The sequence below is a fragment of the Monopterus albus genome, unplaced genomic scaffold (assembly GCF_001952655.1).
Source record: "Monopterus albus unplaced genomic scaffold, M_albus_1.0 scaffold44.1, whole genome shotgun sequence".
NCBI classification, from domain to species: Eukaryota; Metazoa; Chordata; class Actinopteri; order Synbranchiformes; family Synbranchidae; genus Monopterus; species Monopterus albus.
Window position 1 is genome coordinate 892,852 of NW_018127924.1, and position 21,510 is coordinate 914,361.

The 21,510-nt window shown below is 40.1% G+C and overlaps 2 protein-coding genes across 2 annotated transcripts in view; both read left to right on the plus strand.

Annotated features, from left to right (window-relative positions):
* Positions 1 to 20,392, plus strand: part of prex2 (phosphatidylinositol-3,4,5-trisphosphate-dependent Rac exchange factor 2) — a 76,050-nt gene extending 55,658 nt beyond the window's left edge. Inside the window, exons 30-39 of the mRNA XM_020599995.1 lie at positions 1,907 to 2,004; positions 2,130 to 2,276; positions 4,142 to 4,244; positions 4,379 to 4,522; positions 4,642 to 4,756; positions 12,111 to 12,177; positions 12,539 to 12,729; positions 15,864 to 15,966; positions 18,738 to 18,805; positions 19,820 to 20,392. Coding sequence (XP_020455651.1) covers positions 1,907 to 2,004; positions 2,130 to 2,276; positions 4,142 to 4,244; positions 4,379 to 4,522; positions 4,642 to 4,756; positions 12,111 to 12,177; positions 12,539 to 12,729; positions 15,864 to 15,966; positions 18,738 to 18,805; positions 19,820 to 19,865 — 1,082 coding nt within the window. The 3' untranslated portion in view covers positions 19,866 to 20,392. The remainder of the gene's footprint in view (positions 1 to 1,906; positions 2,005 to 2,129; positions 2,277 to 4,141; positions 4,245 to 4,378; positions 4,523 to 4,641; positions 4,757 to 12,110; positions 12,178 to 12,538; positions 12,730 to 15,863; positions 15,967 to 18,737; positions 18,806 to 19,819) is intronic.
* Positions 20,393 to 21,073: 681 nt separating this feature from the next.
* The window catches only part of cunh8orf34 (chromosome unknown C8orf34 homolog), a 47,788-nt gene continuing 47,351 nt past the window's right edge, over positions 21,074 to 21,510 (plus strand). Inside the window, exon 1 of the mRNA XM_020599987.1 lies at positions 21,074 to 21,480. Within this exon, the coding sequence (XP_020455643.1) occupies positions 21,412 to 21,480 (69 nt within the window). The 5' untranslated portion in view covers positions 21,074 to 21,411. The remainder of the gene's footprint in view (positions 21,481 to 21,510) is intronic.

The window sequence follows — 21,510 nt, forward strand, 5'->3', positions numbered from 1 at the left end:
ATCCTTGGAACCTTCCCAGCAGCGTTCAGACCCTCACACAAACCATTGCTAAATATGTTGAAGGTTAGTGTGTACCTCAGTTAACAAACATGCACTTGTACATTAATGCATGCACAATGTTGATGACCTAAAGCTTCCTCACTTTCAATATTAAGGAAAAGCACACCTGGTTTGGGAGGTAAAGTAATGGCTGGTTCTCCAGTGATGCTCAGCATATGTAGCATGTATATTAGATGCAGTAATAACCTCTGTTACAGTTGTGTAGTAAAAACCATCCTGGGGTACATAAATTGGAACCACAGGGTTGGAGTTGAATATGAGCAGCTTAAAAAAAACAAACTAATGCGATTTTGAGATTTTCAGGGAGTTCAGCCTCATTTATTCAAGAAGATAGTGTGTGGTTTTGTGATTGAATGCACACACATGCATATACAGTACACAATATAGACATACAGTACAGACACACCAGCACAAGCAAACATACAGATAAAAGGAGCCTAGAACCAACGCCAATGAGATGCTCCTGGGAAAGGTGAGCTAGTGATCACAAGAAAGAGAGAACAAATACACAGAGTTTATATTAATGTGCAGCTTGACCTGTCGACAACACTCTCCCCATGATGACTTTTTCATATAGTCCAATGTCCTGCCAAGTTACCCACGCTCTAATATGGCTATAAACAAATGTGGATTTATATTATTATCTTTGCCTGTGGCTGAATTTTATTATGTTTTTTTTTTCTTGTAAGTGAAGATAAACAGCCGTGGAGCTGGGATGGAGCAGAAGAGTTATGCAGCAGTGTCCTTTTTATGACTTTTAAGGGGCTGAGTTTATAGTATAGGTCATATTATTTCAGTCAAGGAGAACGGCTCTTTGGGAGTTGATATACTGTAAGGTTGTTCACTGTCTCACTGGATTGTTTCCCCCCCCAGAGGTGAAGACACGGTTGCTCTTGGTCTTACTACAGTATACAGGTTTGTCCTTCTCTTCTCCGACTGCAGCACAAATTTTAAGTCATAATTTGTATATTAATATAGTCACAGGCAATAAGAAGTATGACAGTAATCTCAAAAACAAAGCACAGGTTGAACTTTGCAATGCCTCTAAAAAGGCATTAAGATTTTTCCTAAACACACCTCTCAACAGATTTGTGCGGCTCCAGCTGGAAAGTAAAAATCTTATATGAAGTAGATATATATATATATATTTGTATCAGGAGCCAGAGGCCTTAAAAATGGCAGGTGCCTTGTTTTATTAATGGGCCTCATTAAATAATACAGTAAATTGTTGGTTTACTCCATTTTTATTGTTTTTTTCTCTCCTCAAGGGAAACTGTTCTAATGAAATTCAGTGTTATGTTCCTTTACATACCTCCAGGAACTACTGATGTAATAAGAACTAGAAAAGGTGTTTTATTTTTTTTTTGTTTTTTTACCAAGGTAGTGGTTGGGATGGTTGTACAACCGTTTTTAGTTCATAAATTCCTGTATTTTATATTTTATCATATACAGTATTGATTTTGGTTTATGGAGTTATACTTACTCTAAGTTCATAAACCCCTGAACTGCATTTTTTCCAATTGTATTCCTTAGACAGTTTTGGCTGTCAGTTATTTTTCACTCACACCTGTCACTTGCTCTCTTTTCTCTGATACACTATTTTCAGAAAATAAACTTTTTGTGACCTTTCTCAAAGTGTAAGAAATGAATAAACTCACACTGTGTGTTTCTATCACGCTGTTTTAACCTCTTCCTTACCACTTTACATCTCAGTTGTTAATCTTCACTCTGTCTGGCGTCTTCTTTTCCTCCTGACTGTGCTGCTCAATTTCTTTTTCCTTTTTTATTTATTTTTTTTACATCACAGCTTTCTTCTCAGCCTCATATCCTCATGTTTCCCCTCTAGACTCAGAGATCCAGTTGCGTCGAGACATGGTTTTCTGCCAGTCTCTAGTTGCAGCTGTATGCGCCTTCTCAGAACATCTACTGGCTGTCCTCAACCAAGTAAATGATGCAGTATATCTGATTTGGAATTGAAAACTGTAGCAGCAGCATCATGATATAATAGTTGAATTTTAAAAAACGTTTTACTCCTTACCTCCAGAGTTAGCTTTTGTGTCCCCTTTCAGTTCCACAAGGTAGGCAGGGAGCCTGACCAGGACAGCTCAGACCCTCAGGACCTTCAGGAGGCTCAGGAAGCTAGCCACCGCTGGCTGGAGCAGATTGCCACAGCTGGGCTGCTCTTCTACTTCCAGTCTCTCCTCTCCCCCAATCTGGTGAGCACCAGACAAGTCTCATCTTTCACGTAATCTGCTGCAGATTAAAAAAAAAAGAGTTGTATGAATTTGTTGGAACCTGATCATTCATGTAAAATGGCACCTTGATATTATGGTACCATACGGTACATAGATTACACAGAACACACATCTATTACATTTTTCTTTTGCACCATCAAATATGAATACCGTTTACATTCTGGAGTTGCTGAAAGCTTGCAAGATAAGTGTATAAGAATAAGTGTAGTGAGATTCAGCTAAGCAAAGACAACGGAGTCTATGGAGTGTGTATGTACAGTATCTGTTCTGGTTTGCCGTCACTAAGGTTCTGAACCACAGTACATGGGTTTAAATACAAATAAGTTTAATGAGCAATAAACACATGTAAATATAGTTTAAATATTTACATCTAAATAATCCAATCTGTTTAATAGTTTTTCTGCCCGTGTTCATCTAAACAGCCCTGAAAATAATAAAATTAGCAAAATAATGTGGAGAAATTTGTGTGCTGATTTTGATTTATAATGCCCTGTATATGTCTGTAAATGAACATTATTTCATCTTATTTTGGAAAAGAAATCTTGAAATATTTCTTTGCTGTGGCACTATTTTGATGAGGTGTTGAGATGCATTGTCTGTTTTCTGTCAGCTCTCAGGGGCAAGTGCTCTGGGTGGCTGTTTATTTATGTTAGAGGGGTGTGCAGTTTAGCTGTAGCACCCACAAATTGTTGATTTTCTTTTTCTTCCTGCCATGATCTCCTTCTCTTTATGTCCCTCTGTATTTCTTGTACATGTTTTCATCCCTTTCAAGTTTGCATGTGGATCAAAACAGGGTCTCAGTACCGGTCTCAGCACATTTTTCTTGAGTGCACGGAAACATGAGATGAGCTGGGGATGCTCTGGGTGTGTGTGTCTGCATCTTTGTGTTAACTGAATGTGTGTGTGTGTGTGTGTGTGTGTGTGTGTGTGTGTGTGTGTGTGTGTGTGTGTGTGTGTGTGTGTGTGTGTGTGTGTGTCTGTATCAGGGGAGTGTATGTATGTGATGCCTTTTGATATAAACTTGCCCACACACACCAACACTTGGCAGTGAAGCAGATACCCCAGTGTCACACGTTGGACCGTGGCATATGTGTCTGTAGAAAAAAAGCTCCTCTTCCAGCCTTGCTCAGTTTATCTCTGTGCATGTGGTGGATGGAGAGAAGAAGGGAAGGAGGGGGGAGTGCATGGGATCGCAGTTCAAAAATATCTCAGCTGTCATCGCTGTGGCCACAAACAGAAGTGTTTGTTTGTGTGTGAGGATGCTGAGTGAATATTTGACTGGGAAACATGCACGCAGACAGAGATAAACAGTCCCAAACACGCCAAGTCAAATATTACAACTGACAAGACATATGGATACACACACTGTCAAGTGTCTAAACACAAGCACACTCCTCAGATGAGCATCTCCTTATACAGTTAGAATAATGATTCATTCCAGGAGGGGGATGAAATTGTATCCTTTAGTAGTTTATTTGTAGATGTAAAGTTTACTTAGACTACATGATTATTTAATGAAAACCTGATGCATTTTAACAATGAAACTACCCAAGAGTATAAGTACAGTATAAATGCAGGTTTTACTTTCAGTTTGTAGCCCAGCTGATTCCGCTTCAAATGGTGGTACTGTACATGACCCAGTTTACCAGATTTGACACAGATCCCTCCTACACACAACTTATTAACTTGTCCAGTAGAACTGTAAACAGATACATTTGTTACTAATGGTCCTCCTTTTAATTTGTCTTCTGTGTTTAGGTACTTTTACTAAGAAAATGATCTAAATACATCATCGCTACCACTGTTTTCTGTCTTTCTCTCTTCAGACAGATGAACAGGCCATGTTGGAGGACACTCAGGTTGCCCTAAATGACCTGGAGAAGGTTACGTTCTGCTTCCAGCAATTTGAAGGAGAGCCACTGGTGGCCAGTGTGTACAGTACCCTGAGTATTCTATCTTACGTTTGACAGTGGCACCATTATAGCCTGACTGTTACTTATGAATTCTATGATATTTAAATAAAGTTTCAAACTGTGTTCTGAGTTATGTCTCTCTGCTGGCAGATGTGCCCATTTCATACCAGGTGGAGGGCACCCGCCAGGCCTTGAAGGTTTTGTTCTACCTGGAGAGTTTCTATTTCACCCAGCTGCCTCACAGGCTGAAAAACGGAGGAGGCATCAAAATCTACCCGGTGCTCTTCACTCAAGGTATATTGAGGATATTTAGATACAGTAGGTAAATATAAGTCAGCTGATGAAGGCTGATTTATTGATCATCACAATACCTTTATCATTTTTTCCACTGTTATACTTTGATCCCTCTCTAGCGCTGGAGAGTATGGAAGGATACTACTACAGAGACAGTGTTTCAGTGGAAGAATACCAGGCCCAAATTAACACTGCCTCATTTGATAAGGTCAAACAGTACCACAAGAGGCTGAGGTATGTTACGTCATATACACACAACTATATCCTTTATGATTTGGCAGTTTTCTAAAATGTTTTTAGATCTAATATAAATCAAGATTACTTCCCATTCAGTTCGGCTGGGCTCTCTCATTGCCCAGCGGGGCCTCAAGGTGATTGGTTGAGCAAAACACAGCATGAATGTTTTATGATTGGTTGCGAACACACACAGCAGAGGTAGCAGTGATTGGATGAGAGTACCCAGCATGTCAGCAGCACTGATAGACTGCCTCTGTACAGCTGCTGCACTCATTCACCTTACACCCCATTGGTTTGCTGCTCTCCCGAGACCATCTGTGATTGGCCAGGTGTGGATAATTTATTGAGGTGGAAACAGATACAAAGAACCAGGAGCTTCTGGGAGTAGAAATAAGTGGTTGGTTTTATTTAATGTTTGAGTGAGTGTCGGAACTATGCAGTAGCCTGTCTGAATATCAATGTATTCTTATATCAGATAATATCTTGTAATTTCAGATGCTGAAATTCTTATTTAAACCAGCTGTGTATAGAGGGATGTGTGTGTCTGTGAAAGCTCAAGACACATTAAGAATTTATATTGAGAAACTGTTAGACTGTACAATATGCCATATATTGGTGTTGGTGCAGATCTGTTTGACTTACTAAGCTGAGTGTTTGATCAAAAACACTGGCAGATGGATTTACAGACACACACACACACACACACATCCTCTTAAGGTCTGTTAATTCAACTCTGTTATCATAGATCAGAGCCTTTTGTCTGTCTGTATAATTGAGTTTGGTGCCAGCTCAGCTGCTGATGAACTAGATATATCACGATTACATGGTATATACTAACATGGTCTTGGTAATCGAAAAAATCAGTCACATTGTTGGAAAGGTGTTTGAAGCCTACCCAGAGTGTGTTTCCCACATTGAATACGGAGGAGGGAGAGTGGTCAACACGTAGGCTTCAGCTAAACATCTGCTGGTGATTATGTGGCTAATTAAATGACCAGAGCCCATAGCGATACTTCATCTTTATGTTTAGGCACAATCTACTTTGGAGAGTTTTACAGTATGTTAATAGTGGCACACCACAACAAGACATTCACTCAGATTGTCCACTGATTTTAATCTGTTCATAGTGTTTAGATTTGAGTGAAAATAATTGAGCATTCATTTCTATGTGTCCAGTTTCTCACAGCACAGATACCGCATTGTGCTTGGTCATTTAATCTCTGAGACTCTAAAACCTTTTCAAATAAGAATATTGGCATTTTGTGGGCCCTCTTTCATTTTACTGAGCACATGCTACCAAACTTGTATGTCCTCCTTTGTAGAGTATTTCTTTGTAGCAATCATAGTAAAGCGTTCAGTAGTCAGTGAATACAGTGTCACACTACATGTAATATTGCCAGTAGTTTTCTTTTGCCAGCTGTCATGCGTCTTTCAGCTGACCACAGACCAGGCTGTGATGTCACTCTTCTCTCCATTGCAGCGTTCCAACCTCAGCCACCTACAGTAGTTATGCTTGGAGCCTGGCCATGCCAGAGTTGGGTTAAACCCACACTATGGGCTGCTGCCAGAGGCTGACTGAAAGAAACAGCCCAACACATGCATTACTGAACTGAGATTCTCAAATGTTTCCATGTTGACAGACTCCTATTACACCCCAGGTGGGGAATGTTGCTGGCGCGGTTTGGATCCACTTGTCTCTTTAGATCGAAGCGTCACTGCAAATCAAGTTGGTCTGAGTGATCACCTTTATGCTGAGGGGGAGTGGTCTCTTCTAGGATGACAGTGCCCCAATCCACAGGGCACGAGGGTCACTGAATGGCTTGATGAGTAGGAAAATGATGTGAATCATATAGAGTTTTGAAATCCCGGCACATACCAAAGTGAAAATTTCCTTAGTCATACTTTTGTTGTTTGCTAAGTTTCTCATAATGCAAAAGTAGAATGCCATTGTTAAGTTTCATCTGGGGAATGATGTAAATGTCTCATTTTTGTTGCAGATTTTCTCATTTATCACACTGGCTAGTCACACAAATCTGAATAGGAAAGAATGGTATGAACAGTAAGAGTGGGAGAAGGGAGAATTGAAAGGGGAATTTACTGTAGATTGCCAGAGCAGACTGGAACCAGGGAGGGGAGTTCAGTGGAGTGATAAGGGGGAGGGAAGAGTGGGGAGGTGAGAACCAGAATAGTCTGCAAATCTATCCATAGAGAGGCTTGTGGTTTCATCAAACTTTGCTTGTACTGACAAGAGAATTTAGGAGGGAATTAGGTTTTCATCTTGCGTTCTCTCTTGCTCTTACAGTATGTACATAAAGCATTGTGAAAGATTTAAAGAGAAGGTCCAGCATATACTACACTTATTTTTGAATTACATGTGCATCATGTTGTTTTTGCTGGTGTAACAGTAACCTGTGAGTGTAAGTGGATGTGTTTAGATTACTCCATATGTTTGTTTTGCTGGACAGACTAAAGACTTGCCTGCAAGCACTGGCTGTTCTCCCTAACTGAAATGCAATTGGCGATAGTGGAGAAATACCACAAGGCTGTGAATTGTCCACATCTCATAGTACACTCCTTTTTGATACAACCTTTTGTGGAATTTTAAAATTTTGTCTGAAAAGTGGTGTATAGTAATGGCATGGTGGTACTAAGCTAGAATGTATAGCACTGTTCAATAAATGTGGTCTATGTAATTTTATAATATTGCATGCTTTTTCATGCTTTGTGAGCTAAACAGTCATCAGCTATTACCACACAGCACAGCTTTTGAGTTACTTGTGCTCCCAGTGTTTGTTCTTTCTGATAAAAGGAACTGGAAATCACACACTGCAGTGCAGTTTGTCTTGATTAAACAGAAATGCTTGTTGCTGCAGATCAGAGCGTGAGTAGCGAGCTCCCTCTCTTCTTTTATTTCTCTTGGCCTGTGACTGGAGTATAGATTGGTCCTTGCATTTATTCAAATGTGACCCAGTGTATAGAATGTACAGTAAATTTACAAATTTAAGTATCACATGTACTACAACATGATTGATGCTACTAGCTGATCAGGTAATGGCTTCTGTCTCAGCTTAGGCATTGTTAATCTCACACATACAGATATATACATATCTTCACAAACAGACACAGGAATATGCACATAACCCGCTAACTTCAACCCTATGTACAAGCATCTCTGATAACTAGCTTTGCGTTGTTGTTGTTGTTGTCCAAGGACACCTCAGTGTGAAATCACTTCAAGATGTTCAACACATAGACATGAATCCCACCACTGTCAAAAACACACCTTAAATATGTCGCTAAACTCAAAGCATAGTTGCTACATGTGAATCGTGGTGTATATCTCCTTAGGACAAGGATTACTAAAGCTTTAACTACTGCAGTAAATTCCCACATCTTCCATCTGACATGCATTAGCATTGCAAGCTTCTCAGACAGTTATTTTTCAGGATGGAGCAAAAGTAACAGCATGTCAGCTAGTTGGCTAAGTCTTAGAATTTCCCACAAAATTAATGAACTATGGCTTATTTGAGCAATCAGAATCATGGATATTATCCTAGCTTCAGCAGGGAGGCAATGGAAAGGATGGTCAGTCATATGTTTGTCCTAAACATATGACTAAACATAGCTTTCTTCTCACTGATCTTCCATTTTAGGAGGTAATGAAAATATTACAGTTGTTGCACCAGAAAAGTTCTTAATTCACAAGAGCACTGAGGAAGGTGGTGGGGCTTTGTTCTGATCCAGCTAGTTTGCACTGCACTCCTTTGGAAAGCATGCAAGGTTGACCATCAGAGAACCAGTTCTATTCTTCTTTCTCTTTGTTGCTATCATTGAACAGCCACAATGCACTTGGTGATGTTTGATAATTGTAAAAAAAAAAAAAAAAAAAAAATCCTTTTGTTGTCTCTTCAGCTGTTTCTGAGGGTTTTTAAAAAATGTCTCTATAAGGTGGTACCAATACTTTTCTTTTATGAGCAGTATTATAAATTTGTTCAACATTTTAAGCTAGACGAGATCCTATAGTCATGTAACTGTATGGAGTAACTGGACATTTCCTGGTCTCTTGTTGGACAATAATGACTTAATTTAAACAGCATACAGTATGTGTGAAATGGCACATATTCAGGAACTCTATAATGTATTTTGTGGTTAGCCGTCTTTTCTTTTTACCAGTGAACACATGCCATAACATATACCACATGTCTCAGGTGAGTGTTCAGGCTTTATCTGGTGGCATGTGTTTCCATATTAAGCTGTGGTTGACATATAGCTGTAGTATTTGGCTGTAGGTGTAAATAGGAAGAAGGCTTGGCACATTGCACGCTATTTCACTGGTGTCAGTGCAGAAGCATCAGTGTGGCATATTAGGGCTCCAGGAAGCCCTTATTAGCCCTTTGGCAGCTCCGCCACACACTGCAGACGTTTGTGGCAGATTTAATAAGAGTCAGTGTCATTGATGATGTGTGTCACTCGTGATTTACATGGACAAGCAATCACCTCTGCGGGGTTACATGTGTTGAATACAGTAAATCCATTCTGTCTTTGTGTACACAAGATGCTCATTTTAAATGATTTTCTCATCTCTTTCTTAGTATTTCAGTGATCAATATTGTTTTATTTGTACCTTTTGGATGGAGAATGTCATGATGATGTGCTCCTGTTTCAGATCCTCCTGAAAAGGGCCTTGAGTGGGACATGTTCTCATTGAGTCAGTAGAATAAAACCAGTTGCATTCAGTTTGTCATTTCTGGCGTGCAGCCAAATGCTCCATTAGAACACCATATAAAAATCTTTTTGACTGGCTCTGGCCGGTGCAGGTTTACTTGTTACAGAAAAAATTAAAAGCAAGTTTAACTGGCGGTTTTCTTTATTTCTACTACAAGCAAAAATGACAGCACCACATTCACTGCGTCCTTTGTTTTTTGTTATAAACTGGGTGACAAAAGGTGGTCTGGAGTTTTGATTGGCATTAAATTCCACTGAAAAACTTGAGAATAAAAGAGAGAAGCTGATATATTTTTAAAACCCATATGTTGGAGAATGCCAGTGGGTAAGAAAAATCATAAGCTTGTGCAAAACCTGTGGGGGGTTCTTGATGTTCTGCCATTAAAACAGAGCAGCTAGAGTTCAGGGGCTTCAATCTGGCAGGCATAGTAGGTGGGAGAAGAAACAAACACCCAGTAGATTTAAACTTTATACGTACTATCTATGTAATATGTTAGGCTGACAGTGTTGTGTTTGCGCACATGGATGTGGGTTTAAAATTTCATTTTTCATCTTTGATGAATGTTTATAAATCTCTAACAAAGCATCAGCTGAGAAGATGTAGTGCTGGTTTCCCTTAAACCATACGTACATCACTTGTAGTGTGACTCCTATTAGTTTGTCATTGGAAATCTCCAGGAGAATCAGCTCTATCCCCCAAGCTGTGGCTGTGGTCAGTGGTGTTGTCTGAACAACTCTTACAACAAGAGCATGAGATAATAATGACCTTGGCTCTGTGAAAGATGTGTGCAAGGGCAAGAAGAGGTTGTTTTTATTTACTGTGAATCTGATAAACAAATGTGAGACAATGAAGTGGAGTCTGGCATTTATACAAACTCCTCTCAGACAGATTCTATTACAGACCTTCAAGATAAGTCTTGTTGCCAGATAAACAAGAGGGACAAGTGTGAGTGGATTCACAGTTGAAGTAGACAGATAACAGGCAGTACGAGCCAGAATATTTCAGAGCAAACTTTTTATTATAGTAAACTTTCTTTGGTGTTTTATCACTGAATCTCATCTCACTCTTTGTTTGACCTGTTTTGTTTGGAAGCTATTGGATCCAAGTTTTCATTTACTGAGGTTGTTTGTTGTTCCACAGTCCTTAAATGCCACACACTCACGCAAAGACAAATATAATGTGTGCACACTCGTATACAGACGTATACAGTCTCACAGTATGGATACCGGGTGTTTATTGCAGAAACTTTAATGAGGAAATAAAATATCTGGAGCTTTAAACTGTCACCCCAGCCAAAGATTGGCCTGCTACCTCTCATATATTGTAGATGGTTCATGCAGAGGTTTGTATTTAATCCCAAGGTGCTCTGTAACTCCTAGTCTATTGAGAGCATCTTTTAAATTATAAGGCCATCTTGAACCAATTACATGAGCTGTTAGCTCCATCTAAACCCTTAGCAAACTCTGTTCACAGTCATTTAGTAGAGCCACAAGGTTAAAGGATCGTTTGTTTGATAGGGATTAAATACATGGAGACCTTTGACAAGTGAAGGCATAAAGTATTGTATCTCAGAATAGATGTATTTACAGTATAGGAAGAATGTTGTTGGAGGTAAAATAGATTTGCTTGCATTGCCACATTAGCCTAAATGGATGAAGCAAGTGTACTATGGAGGATTTAGGGCTTTGTCATATGTAATGGTAGCTCCAGTGGGTGCAGGTACATCTGCTACAGTGGTTACTGTTTGTGTGTGCATTTGTGTGGCTGGTTTATAACCATTATAAAAGCTGTAAATTGGGGATGTGTTAACTCTGCTCTGATTAATTAATTTTGTTAATATTATGGCAGGTGGAAATACCACAGTCATAATGAACACCACCTTGGCCTGATTTTAATCACTGAGTGAATGCAGATGAATGAGCCCTGCTTCACTGATTCTTGTAAATAATTCCCTCCCCTCAGATGTTGTTGTTGCTGAATTTCTTATAACGGAGTTTCTCCTGGACTATTTGCCATTTCAGAAATCTATACCCTATCGGTGACTGTGTTGTACATTATTATTGCTTATAGTAAGAAGTAATGCAGTATGTGTTTTTATTTCATTAAGGGGTTTAATGTGGTGGTAGGGTAGCTATTTTTTAGCACACTGCTGGATTTGATGGAGTCAGAGACCACTGAGTTTGCACCACCTCAGATGGATTCATTGCAGCATACATCCTCTCTCATAACACCAGTGCAGCACTGCCTCCAGTGGTGAAAGGGGAGAATAGCGCCAAACTGATTGTACTCAATGAATGAATGAGGCAATAGCATTTGGAGTGATGCCCAGAACAAAAGATGCTTAGTCTGTTTTTTCTGCTGAGATGTGCCCAAGTTATTCTCATGATTGATAGTCAGATGCTGGTGCTTCATAATGAGCAGGTGGCCTACTTTTCCCAGAAAAGCAGCCAGTGCTCCTGGCAACATAATGACGCAGAGAAAACAGCACTATGCTGCGTTTTAAAAAATTGCTTGTGTATGATTGTTAAAAACAGTCTGGTGCAGTATCAGTGACTCAGTTGTATCTCGCTGCAGAGGACATTTAGCTAAAATCACTCCATATGTCACCTGTTATTTTTCCCTTAGGGCTTTCTACCTAGATCAGTCCAATGTGCCACCCAGCTCTGCGCCTAAAGCTGCCCTCATAGATAAGGTAAGAATAACCTTTAACTCCTTGCTACATGATATATTGGAGAACCTGAAGAACATGACTGGAAGATGATCTTATTGCCTGCAAATCCAACATTTTGGAGCTTCTGGAACGGCAAGTCGCAGAATAGATGTGTAAAGTCAAGTAGTGGCCCTGGCTACAGTGGCAACAGGTTCAGTGTCTAGTAACCCATAAAGTATTCCCCAATTCCTACATAAAACGACCAAATAATACCTAAGCCTTATTTATCAGAAGTCTGTAAAAACTACAGTACTAGAACAACCTGAATTCAATCTGACTCAGCCTTGGCAGTGTTATTTTATTATGTCTTAATCTCTCTCTTTCACTCTTTGCTTCTGCCCAGCTGATGCGTCCCCTCGGTGCTCTGGAGGAGCTCTACCGTCTGATGGAGAGTTTTATCAGTTGCCGCCGCACTGCTGCTTGTCAGTACACTGCCTGTGGGGCTTCTGGCGTGGGGCTGCTCACCGTGGCCTCAGAGCTCTGCTCACGTCTGGGAGCCACACACATCGTCATGTGCAACAGTGGCGTTCATCGGTGAGGAACGTGTACTCTGTTGCACATGTCTTCTGTTTAAATTATACATTTCAACCTATGATTTTCTTTCTGTTCACAGCTTTCTGCAGTTTTCGTTTCTTTCTCTTTCATCTCTCTCCCACTGACACTCTGCTCACCTTTTGCCATGCGTACCATGGCTTCTCTCTGGTTCTGTGCTCCTTTTTTCTTCAGTTTAGCACTTGATTTCATGAGGTCTCTACTGCTTTGCTCTCCTGCACCATGGGAATTTTCTATTATGCATTTCTCCACATTAATTAACAGTATAATATTGTAGTTAACAGGGCTCATTGTTTCTCAGACAAGATTAGGGACTTTTAAGTAGGCATAGCACTTTACAGAGGAAGGAGACAGGTCAATTACTTCCTTTCTCATTGAATTCTATATATGGCTGCCTAATTCACCTGCCACTGAGGGCACCATTCATCAGTGCATGAGGACAGAAATATCCTGATCATTTGTCACCACTGATCCCTAGTTCTAGCTTTCATCTTTTCTTACTCTGCTTTTTCCCTCCATCACCCACCCATCTCTGATACCCTCTTTCTTTACCCCATGACACTTTCCATATTTCTTTGTCTCAGTCACATGCACAGGCTCCCACATGTACTCATGCTTTTACGAGATGTGATTGATGGCTTGATAAAGTGCTGAGGATGAAGCTGCCTGGTTGCCTGAGCTCTAACAGAAAGTTCCCGTCTGTCCATGGACCACAGCTATTTTATTAACCCACAGCCTGAGTGTGTGTGTATGTCTGTGTGTTTCTGCGCAATTATACACAACTCACCCAGACAGGTACAGTAGGCCAAGTGTACCATGACACAGCAGATGACATGGCATGCCATATTTAGGATTAGTGGGGGTGGGGGCATTAGAAGGGACCAGTGAAAACCATGGGGTGGCACACAAAAAAGTCTATACAGCATAGATGAGTTTCGGGCTTAGGCTAGTTGATAAAAAAGCTAAAGATACATTATTATAGTGTAAAATAAATTCCATACTGTTTAATTCGTTGGCTGATCTCATGCGAACATAATCAGGTTATAATAGTCACATAAGATCAGCCAAGGCATTGCTAATTATTCATTCCAGTTTAAATGCTTAAACATAACTATTAATTATTAGTTGATAAAGGTTTCATTTATGTCCAGCACATGGACATGGCCCCCTCTAGCCACCCTTTAGGGGCTCCATTGGATTCACTATCACAGTAGAGGGAGTTAGAAATATTTTGTTTGGTGCAAGTCTTCACAGGATGAATGTCATTAACTTTGGCAGTCAACATTTTTATGTGTAACCCTCTCACTGTTGACAGAATACAGACTGTATATGAAACAACCAATTTCACTGTTTTCTCTGTATAATTTCAAATGTATAGAAAATATAATTTATGTAGTGCTCCTGTTAATGGTGAGCATACAACATACAGTAAATCTGTTACAACTGAAAAGCCTATGAAACAGATTAGAAATGTGGAAACTGCGTTATCAGTGTGGCAGTCTTCTCAGTCACTATTGATTGGATTACTTGGCTTGATGGATGAGTTTTAATACAGTCAAAGTGCAATGTTTTTGGGGCATCAGCAGTTTGTAATATGCTGCACGCCTCTCTTTCCCAGATTTTTTTTGGTTAATCACTTCCCTCAAAAACCATCAGAGGAAAAAGGAGAGTTCACTGTCTGACAACCTCTTCTTCCCTCCTCTTCTTGCATTCTGCATCTTCTCTGTTTGTTTCTCTGTTGTTTCCCCTCATTTGTCAGTGTAGACTGAGGTCTAGAGTGTAAATGGAATATGAGCTGGAACAACATTAAACAGATCAGTATAAATCACCTTATGCTACTGTATTTCACCAACCTGAGTGAAAAGGGAAACTGTGCAGCCTCATACACACACACACACACACACACACACACACACACACACACACACACACACTGATTTTGTGCAGTTCCTTCATCTTGCTCCAGCTGAAAAGATATTTAAGAATCTCTGTGGGTGACTTTTCCTCTTCTTTTATTGGGTGTGGGAAGCTCAAAATCGGTGCTTTAAATATTCTGGGGTGGCGTGCAAAAGGACATCTTTTGCAATTCTGTACTGGGATATCTTTCTGGAGATGATTGTTGAGTTCATTACTTTTATCACATCATGTCACGCTTTCAAAAACTTATGCAACTGGAACTCAAGGGGGCTTTTAAATCTTGATCTGATTGACTCAAAGTAATGGCTTCTGGCAGCAGTATGTCCCTTATGAACCTCTGCTTTTTTTTCCTCACAGTGTGAAAACGTAACGACAAGGAAATATTAAAGAGCTCAGATTTTTCAGGAGCCCCATGGCAATGTTAGTCAATGAAAGCAAGGCTGGCAGTGATGGAACCTAGGCAGTTCAATTTTCAGTGAAAAGGCTATTGATCAATATACTAGTACAGCTTGTTATCACAGAAAGGTAACCCAGCAGCTTCACTGTCACTCTCTCCCTAGGGATTTATCCATCCACTGTGTGTATGTGGGAGACAGACAGTGTGTTTGCTGTGTCTAATGAATCACAGGCTCATGTCAGCACTCATTTTACACACATCACACCCTCATGGTGGGGAGAGTATATTGCCTCTGCCACAAGAGACACACTGACTCGTCCTTGGATCCTTTTTCGTGCAGTTGGTAACAAGAAGTATCAATCCCAGTGATTAGAAAACTGGGAAGTCTCCTCAAGTGAACACGAAAGCCCATGGCGAGGTTTAATCCTTTCCTTCTGCTCAGTACAAAGCAAAGATCAGGGGGTTGTTATTTTCCTCATGCTGCGTGTTTGCATGCTGCGAGTGATATTTCATGATTCATTAGTGTGGAGAGGAACAAAGGCGAAGTGAAAGGAATGTGATGGTACTGGCGAAGGTGTCAAGGGGAGCAAAATGTACAGTGTAGGGGGGAGCTTTGATATAAATCTCTTATGTTCTTGGTATAACATAATTTGATTCCCCATACTACATTAACAGCGGCAGTATTCTGAATCGTCATTTGCTCAAAAGCCAGTTTAACATCCACTTCCCCTGTGCTGACAAATGTATACACACTGAGAATATATGCTTGAGCTTGATCTTATGTTTCCTCTCTGATCAACAGCTGCACACTGAGTGTGACACTGGAGCAGGCCATCCTGCTGGCCCGAAACCACGGCCTTCCCCCTCGCTGCATCATGCAGGCCACTGATGTCATGAGGAAACAGGTATGCGCTGCATCTTGCCCATGAATATTATTCACACACAAGCAATGTTGCTGTGTTTATAGGTGTCTCCTGTTGTTGCTGCCATACTCTTGCACAATTTCTGCTTTCAGAATCATTAGATAAACTATATGCTTCATTGAGTCAAACCAGGCAGCCAAAATAAGTATGAGTTATGGATTTTCCATTACCAAATAGAGGAGCAGTTGTGTCATTTCAGCTTCCTTGGTCAGTGCTTGATTTCTCTGACATACTTGACTTTTTAAAGGCAGCTAACAGAGAGCATATTTTTGGGTGATGAAATGAGTGTTTGCTATTGCCCACAAGAAAAAAATCCTTACCTCTGTTTCTGTCTACGTTATAATTGTTTTTGCATCTTCCCCTGTTTCCCCTTCCTATCAGATTCCAGTCTTATCAGTTATGCTTTCATTCCAGCCACAGTATGAATTTGGCCACATGAGGGAGTGAAAAAACCTTAACAGCAAGCTGGACAGACTGAGCTTGCTTGTTTGTCTGCATGTCAATTTTGGGGTCAAGGGAAGGAATTCCCATCACTTCTCAGTGCATACAATTTTCAACCCAGAAAAGGCTCCAGCCATGACCTGATCTTGGCTCATCTCTCAGACTCTCATTAGAGCTTCTGTGAGTGGTTACATTGCTGTTTGCAGTGAAAGGAGAGGTTATTCACGAGCATGCAGGAGGAAAGGTATTTCATATCAAGACTCGGAGTGTAGACCAGCAGCTAGGTGGACAGTACATGCACATGGTGGAACATTTTTCTCTCTCTCTCTCTATCCATTAGACCTTTTCTGTTTTCTTGCATCATCACTGACCTAGACATCAGAAGACATCTCTAGACATCTCTGAGAAGAGATCGCTCTGTTCAGATAAAGAGGAGAGGGGAGTCTGCTAAGGGGAATCAGACTGCCAAACTCCTGGTTAGGAGACCGCCCGCTCTGCCTCCTGAGCCACAGCTGCCCCCAGAATAGCATCCGGTCCCAACAGGACCTGTCCATCAATCCTGACAGCAGCATTCAGAATGAGATACTTGGGTGATCTGAGCAAAATGGGTCCAGTCACAGCTTGATTTGTAAACTTCTATATAGCAATTTCCAATATTTGGAAATTGGAAGATACTATATCAAGAAGAAGAAGATACTATATCAAAGCTAACTTAAGCAGATAACATGTGGTATCACCATTTTAGACTTTATTTTTCCTGTTTCAGCATATGAAAGCAACACGGCAAAGCAGGGTTGATCAAGCCAGAGCGAGTGGAATAAACTAGATTCAACATGTTTGATAAAGAGTTAATGTTAAGTTTCAGTTTTAGGTGCAGAATCAACAATCAGCTATTACATGAAAGAAAAATGTAGAAATGTGAAAAATGAAACAAATGCACAAGATACATGCAGCAATTGAATGAAAGAATGAGTCAGTCTTCATTTTTAAGCAATAAAGGACTATGCATGTTTGTACATATTTGCACTTTGCTGCCATATTTATCTATTTTTAACCATTATGTTTTCAGCCTGCATAGCTGGATGACAGTTTTGGCCTGTCCACCACTATGCTCCAGATGTAAAAATCCCAACAATCATCAGACTGCCATAAAATTTTGTAAAAGTATTCATGGTTCCCAGGGGATGAATCTTACTGACTTTGCCTATAACCTCTAAATCTCCTCTTAATTTGCTTTTACATGGCAGAGTGAATGCCTGTGATGGGCATCTCATAATTGCTGATGCTATCCTGTTATCTAGACGTACTTCAAGTCAGACAGTGGAGTTGTAACTGAGAGGTCAGCAGATGCCTTTTTAGCCAGTCACTCCCTCTCTGTTTGAAGAAGAGATACTGATGACCTCTTCGTATGATGATTTGTGTATTTTTGCTTTAGTGTGTGTGTCACAGTGGGAACCCGGGTGTATTTGTGAATGCAGGGTGCAGATGTTCATGTTTCTAAATTGAGAGGCTGAGTTGCCTCCTGCCCCCCCTGCACACAGCTAGCAGACTACAGTAACATTAGCAAAAAAAAAAGCAGACATGCCCCTGATTCAGCATAATCACACTCTGTAACACACACAGGCACTGTTTGTCTTCTCAAGTCCTTCCTACTTTTATTTCCTTACAAAGATATTCTGCATGTGTGCTTTTGCATACTTAGCGGAAAAAAAGACATATACAGTTTATAGATGACACCTATTTATACCTGGCATGACAGGAAGCAATTCCACTTGAGGGTAACCCTAACCCAAACCTAACATCACAGGAGCTGTACAGTATTTTAACCAAGACAGTGTCCAGTCATACAGTACTTCATCTTTGGGCCCAGTGGACTTTTAAAATGTGTTTCTAAAGTTCTAACATAAAACCAAACTGCTCAACAGTCTACAGTAGGCCCAGTGGAAACCATCTATAAATAGTTATACCACCATCATTAACAAGGCCTCAAAATCTTTCCAGTGTTTGCTGATAATATACAATATTCAAATGTTGGAAATGTTCATATGTAAGTATAATACCAGAGAGTAGAGAGTTGGAATACTATTACTCAGCAAATAATTATTTTCATGCAGAACTCACCAGACTCCTCAGTGTCATTTGTTTGCATGTAAAGCTTTGGGCAAAAGCATTTTCAGCACCCATAGGGTGCAAATGTTTTTTGGCTTATGGCCTAAGTGGTTAAGCTCTTCTCTCTGCGGTGTTGATTTTAGCTCATTTTTATGGGTGCTTTTTTTAACCTGATCCAGTGTTTATGCTTCTTTTTCTTTTAGGGGGCAAGAGTTCAGAATTCCGCCAAGAACCTGGGCGTGAGAGATCGCACGCCGTCATCAGTTCCCAGGTAAAAGTGCAGTCACATCTTGTGCATGTGGGGTAACATCAGGGGTCTTGGCAGGTTTTGCATATGCTTCACGGTATTATGTAAAGTATACTTTATTAGATTTAACTTTTTTTCTAACCACCACTGGTTTCTGTTGATTTACAATGCCACTGAACTCAATTTAAAATATACAGGTGGTTGTGAAAGCTGCATTACTGTGCTGTCAAAATAGGAACTGTTATGAAATTCCCTCTGGGTGTTTTCAGTGACTCTGTGTCCAGATTCAAATCACAACATTAAAGAACAATACTACTAAGTCATAGTATCTTTGTTACTGTGTGGGCCTTCTGTCCAGGACTGGGACCAAATAGTTCCATTACGGGGGAGCCCCTTGTACTCTGTAGCTCCAAGGCGAGGACTAGGGCTGCATCAGCCACTTGGCTGTGACATATAGGCATGACAGACGGGCCTTATGAACCTTTTAGTGAAATTAACAAATAGAGTTAAGTAGCAAGATGATTAGTGTTGAGAGATTCTGGTGGGAGAGCAAAATTGCTGTACTCAGTTGGTTTAGGCCATAATTGTAGCAGTGTGAGTGACTGCTGTAGAATATAGATGCTTTGTGACTCAAGAGAAATGTTGGTTGTTCACAAGATAGTCAGTCTCACTTTTACTGATCTGTACATCCAAGTAACAGATACAGTTTAGTGTGAGTTCACCCTGCAGCAATGCGATGAGAACTCTGAGAACAAGAAGATATTGGTGATGCAATCAGTCATTTAAACAACAGCAGACTGCAGTGCTTTATCAAGATGCAAGAGATACAGCAGAGAAAAACTGTACTGAGATTAGGCAAACATCAGTTATGGATTACAAAACAATATGAATACAATTTGTCACTAAAGTAATATGTTTTTTTTTTTTTTTTGGAAGCAGAACAGAACATTGTTTTGTCTTTTGGCATGTTTAATGTTTACGGTACCATGTATCGGAATGTAATTAAATGCTATTTTGCATATGTGTTTCTCTGATCAGGTTGTACAAATTGTGCCAGCCTCCACCCCCAGATGGTGACCCATAAGGCATTGCATCCAGGAAAATTCTGAAGAGTCCCAAACTTTCTGTTTTTGAAGGCTTTTCTCTATCCACTAAATGTCAACCTACAGTACTTAAATCCAGTTACTGTTCATTACAGCTGCCTTAAGTGTAAATAGAATAAGAAAACAGTAAATAGTATTTTTGATATTTTATATTTTTCACTGTTGTACTTTATGCATTTTGATTTTTTTTATCACATTGTGTGTCTGAGAAGAAGTTTCATAATGAGAAAACAAAAGATTTACACCCAGAGAATGGAGCCAGATTAGCTTAATGAAGTGGAATGAATCCCATCAGGTCACTGTCCCCATATTATTGCCTGAAATATCTTTGTATTCATAAGATTCATTTGCATTTCTTGTTATTAGTTTAATCTGCATATGAAAGAAGCAAGATAATATCAAATAAAAGCATATTGGATGTATTTTGGAATTATATTTGTTCATATAAGTGAGTAATTTCTGACATCTGTGCTTTATCATTTCTGTCAGTATTTGAAAACCATATACAAGTGCATGTTTTGTAATATTCCTTGGCACTATGTTTATTTGCTTGTAAATATATTTAGCAAAAATATGCTGAGAGTCGTACTCAGATTTTGAATTTCTCTGACTTGCATGTGTAACCGGGATATAATAATTACACAGAATGTAAGACAGCATAGAGACTCAAAGGCGACTGGTTACACATGAATCTGGGTATTTTTTTTTACGTGTGTGGAGACGAGGGGAGACAGAGACAGAGAGAGGGAGAGAGAGAGAGATTAAACAGTCTCTAGGCTACAGTAATGGGTGGATGATTAGTTTACTGCTATACATATGGACAAACTGCACTGACATGTACTGTTTGTCTGTTTCATCAATATAAAAACAAAAGTCGATTTTTGCTGAAAAAAGCTGTCGTTTATACACAAGTATAGGAACTACATCTGTAGTTCTGGGTTTGTTTATCCTATAGTTCACTTACAATGGTAGATAGTTGCTTTATACAAAACACCCCTAAAACAACCCGTTTATTTTTGTGTAACCTAACTGTTCTTTGCTGACTTTTTAAGTTTAACTTCAAGAAAAATTATGCATTTGATGAAAAAGCCTCGTTGAACTTTTTCTGCGTTGCTGCGCAATTAGCGTAAAGGTTTCGCTGCGCGTCCTGGCCACATTGAATCAGACCGAGCTTGGTTGAGACCGCTGGATAATTGGGAGTGGCCGTGGCACAGTGAACGCTGGCAGCCAGTGAGCGGAAGATTTGTAATCTCTGTCACAGGGCTGCTGTGCCATTGGCTTTCACAGGGAGCTACCGCCACAATCAGTGAGGCGACAAGCTTGGGTTGGTCCCGGGTTGAGTCTCCACAATGAGCCGGTTTCAGAGCTTGATGCAACCCGTCGAAAGTTAACGCGTCTCCCCTGCAGTCTACTTGGTAACATTTTGTACGTTTTAGTCGCCGAGACGCCTCTTGAAGGACGACTGACACCGGCTCACCTTATGATTTCATCCCGTTAAAAGCTCTTGCGAGGCACAACAGTTTTTTCATGGCGTCTCCACAACAGTCAAGAATTCAGTCATATCTGGAAAAGAATAAAATCGGACCTTTGTTTGAGGTGAGTGCACAAATGCAACTAAGAATTGTT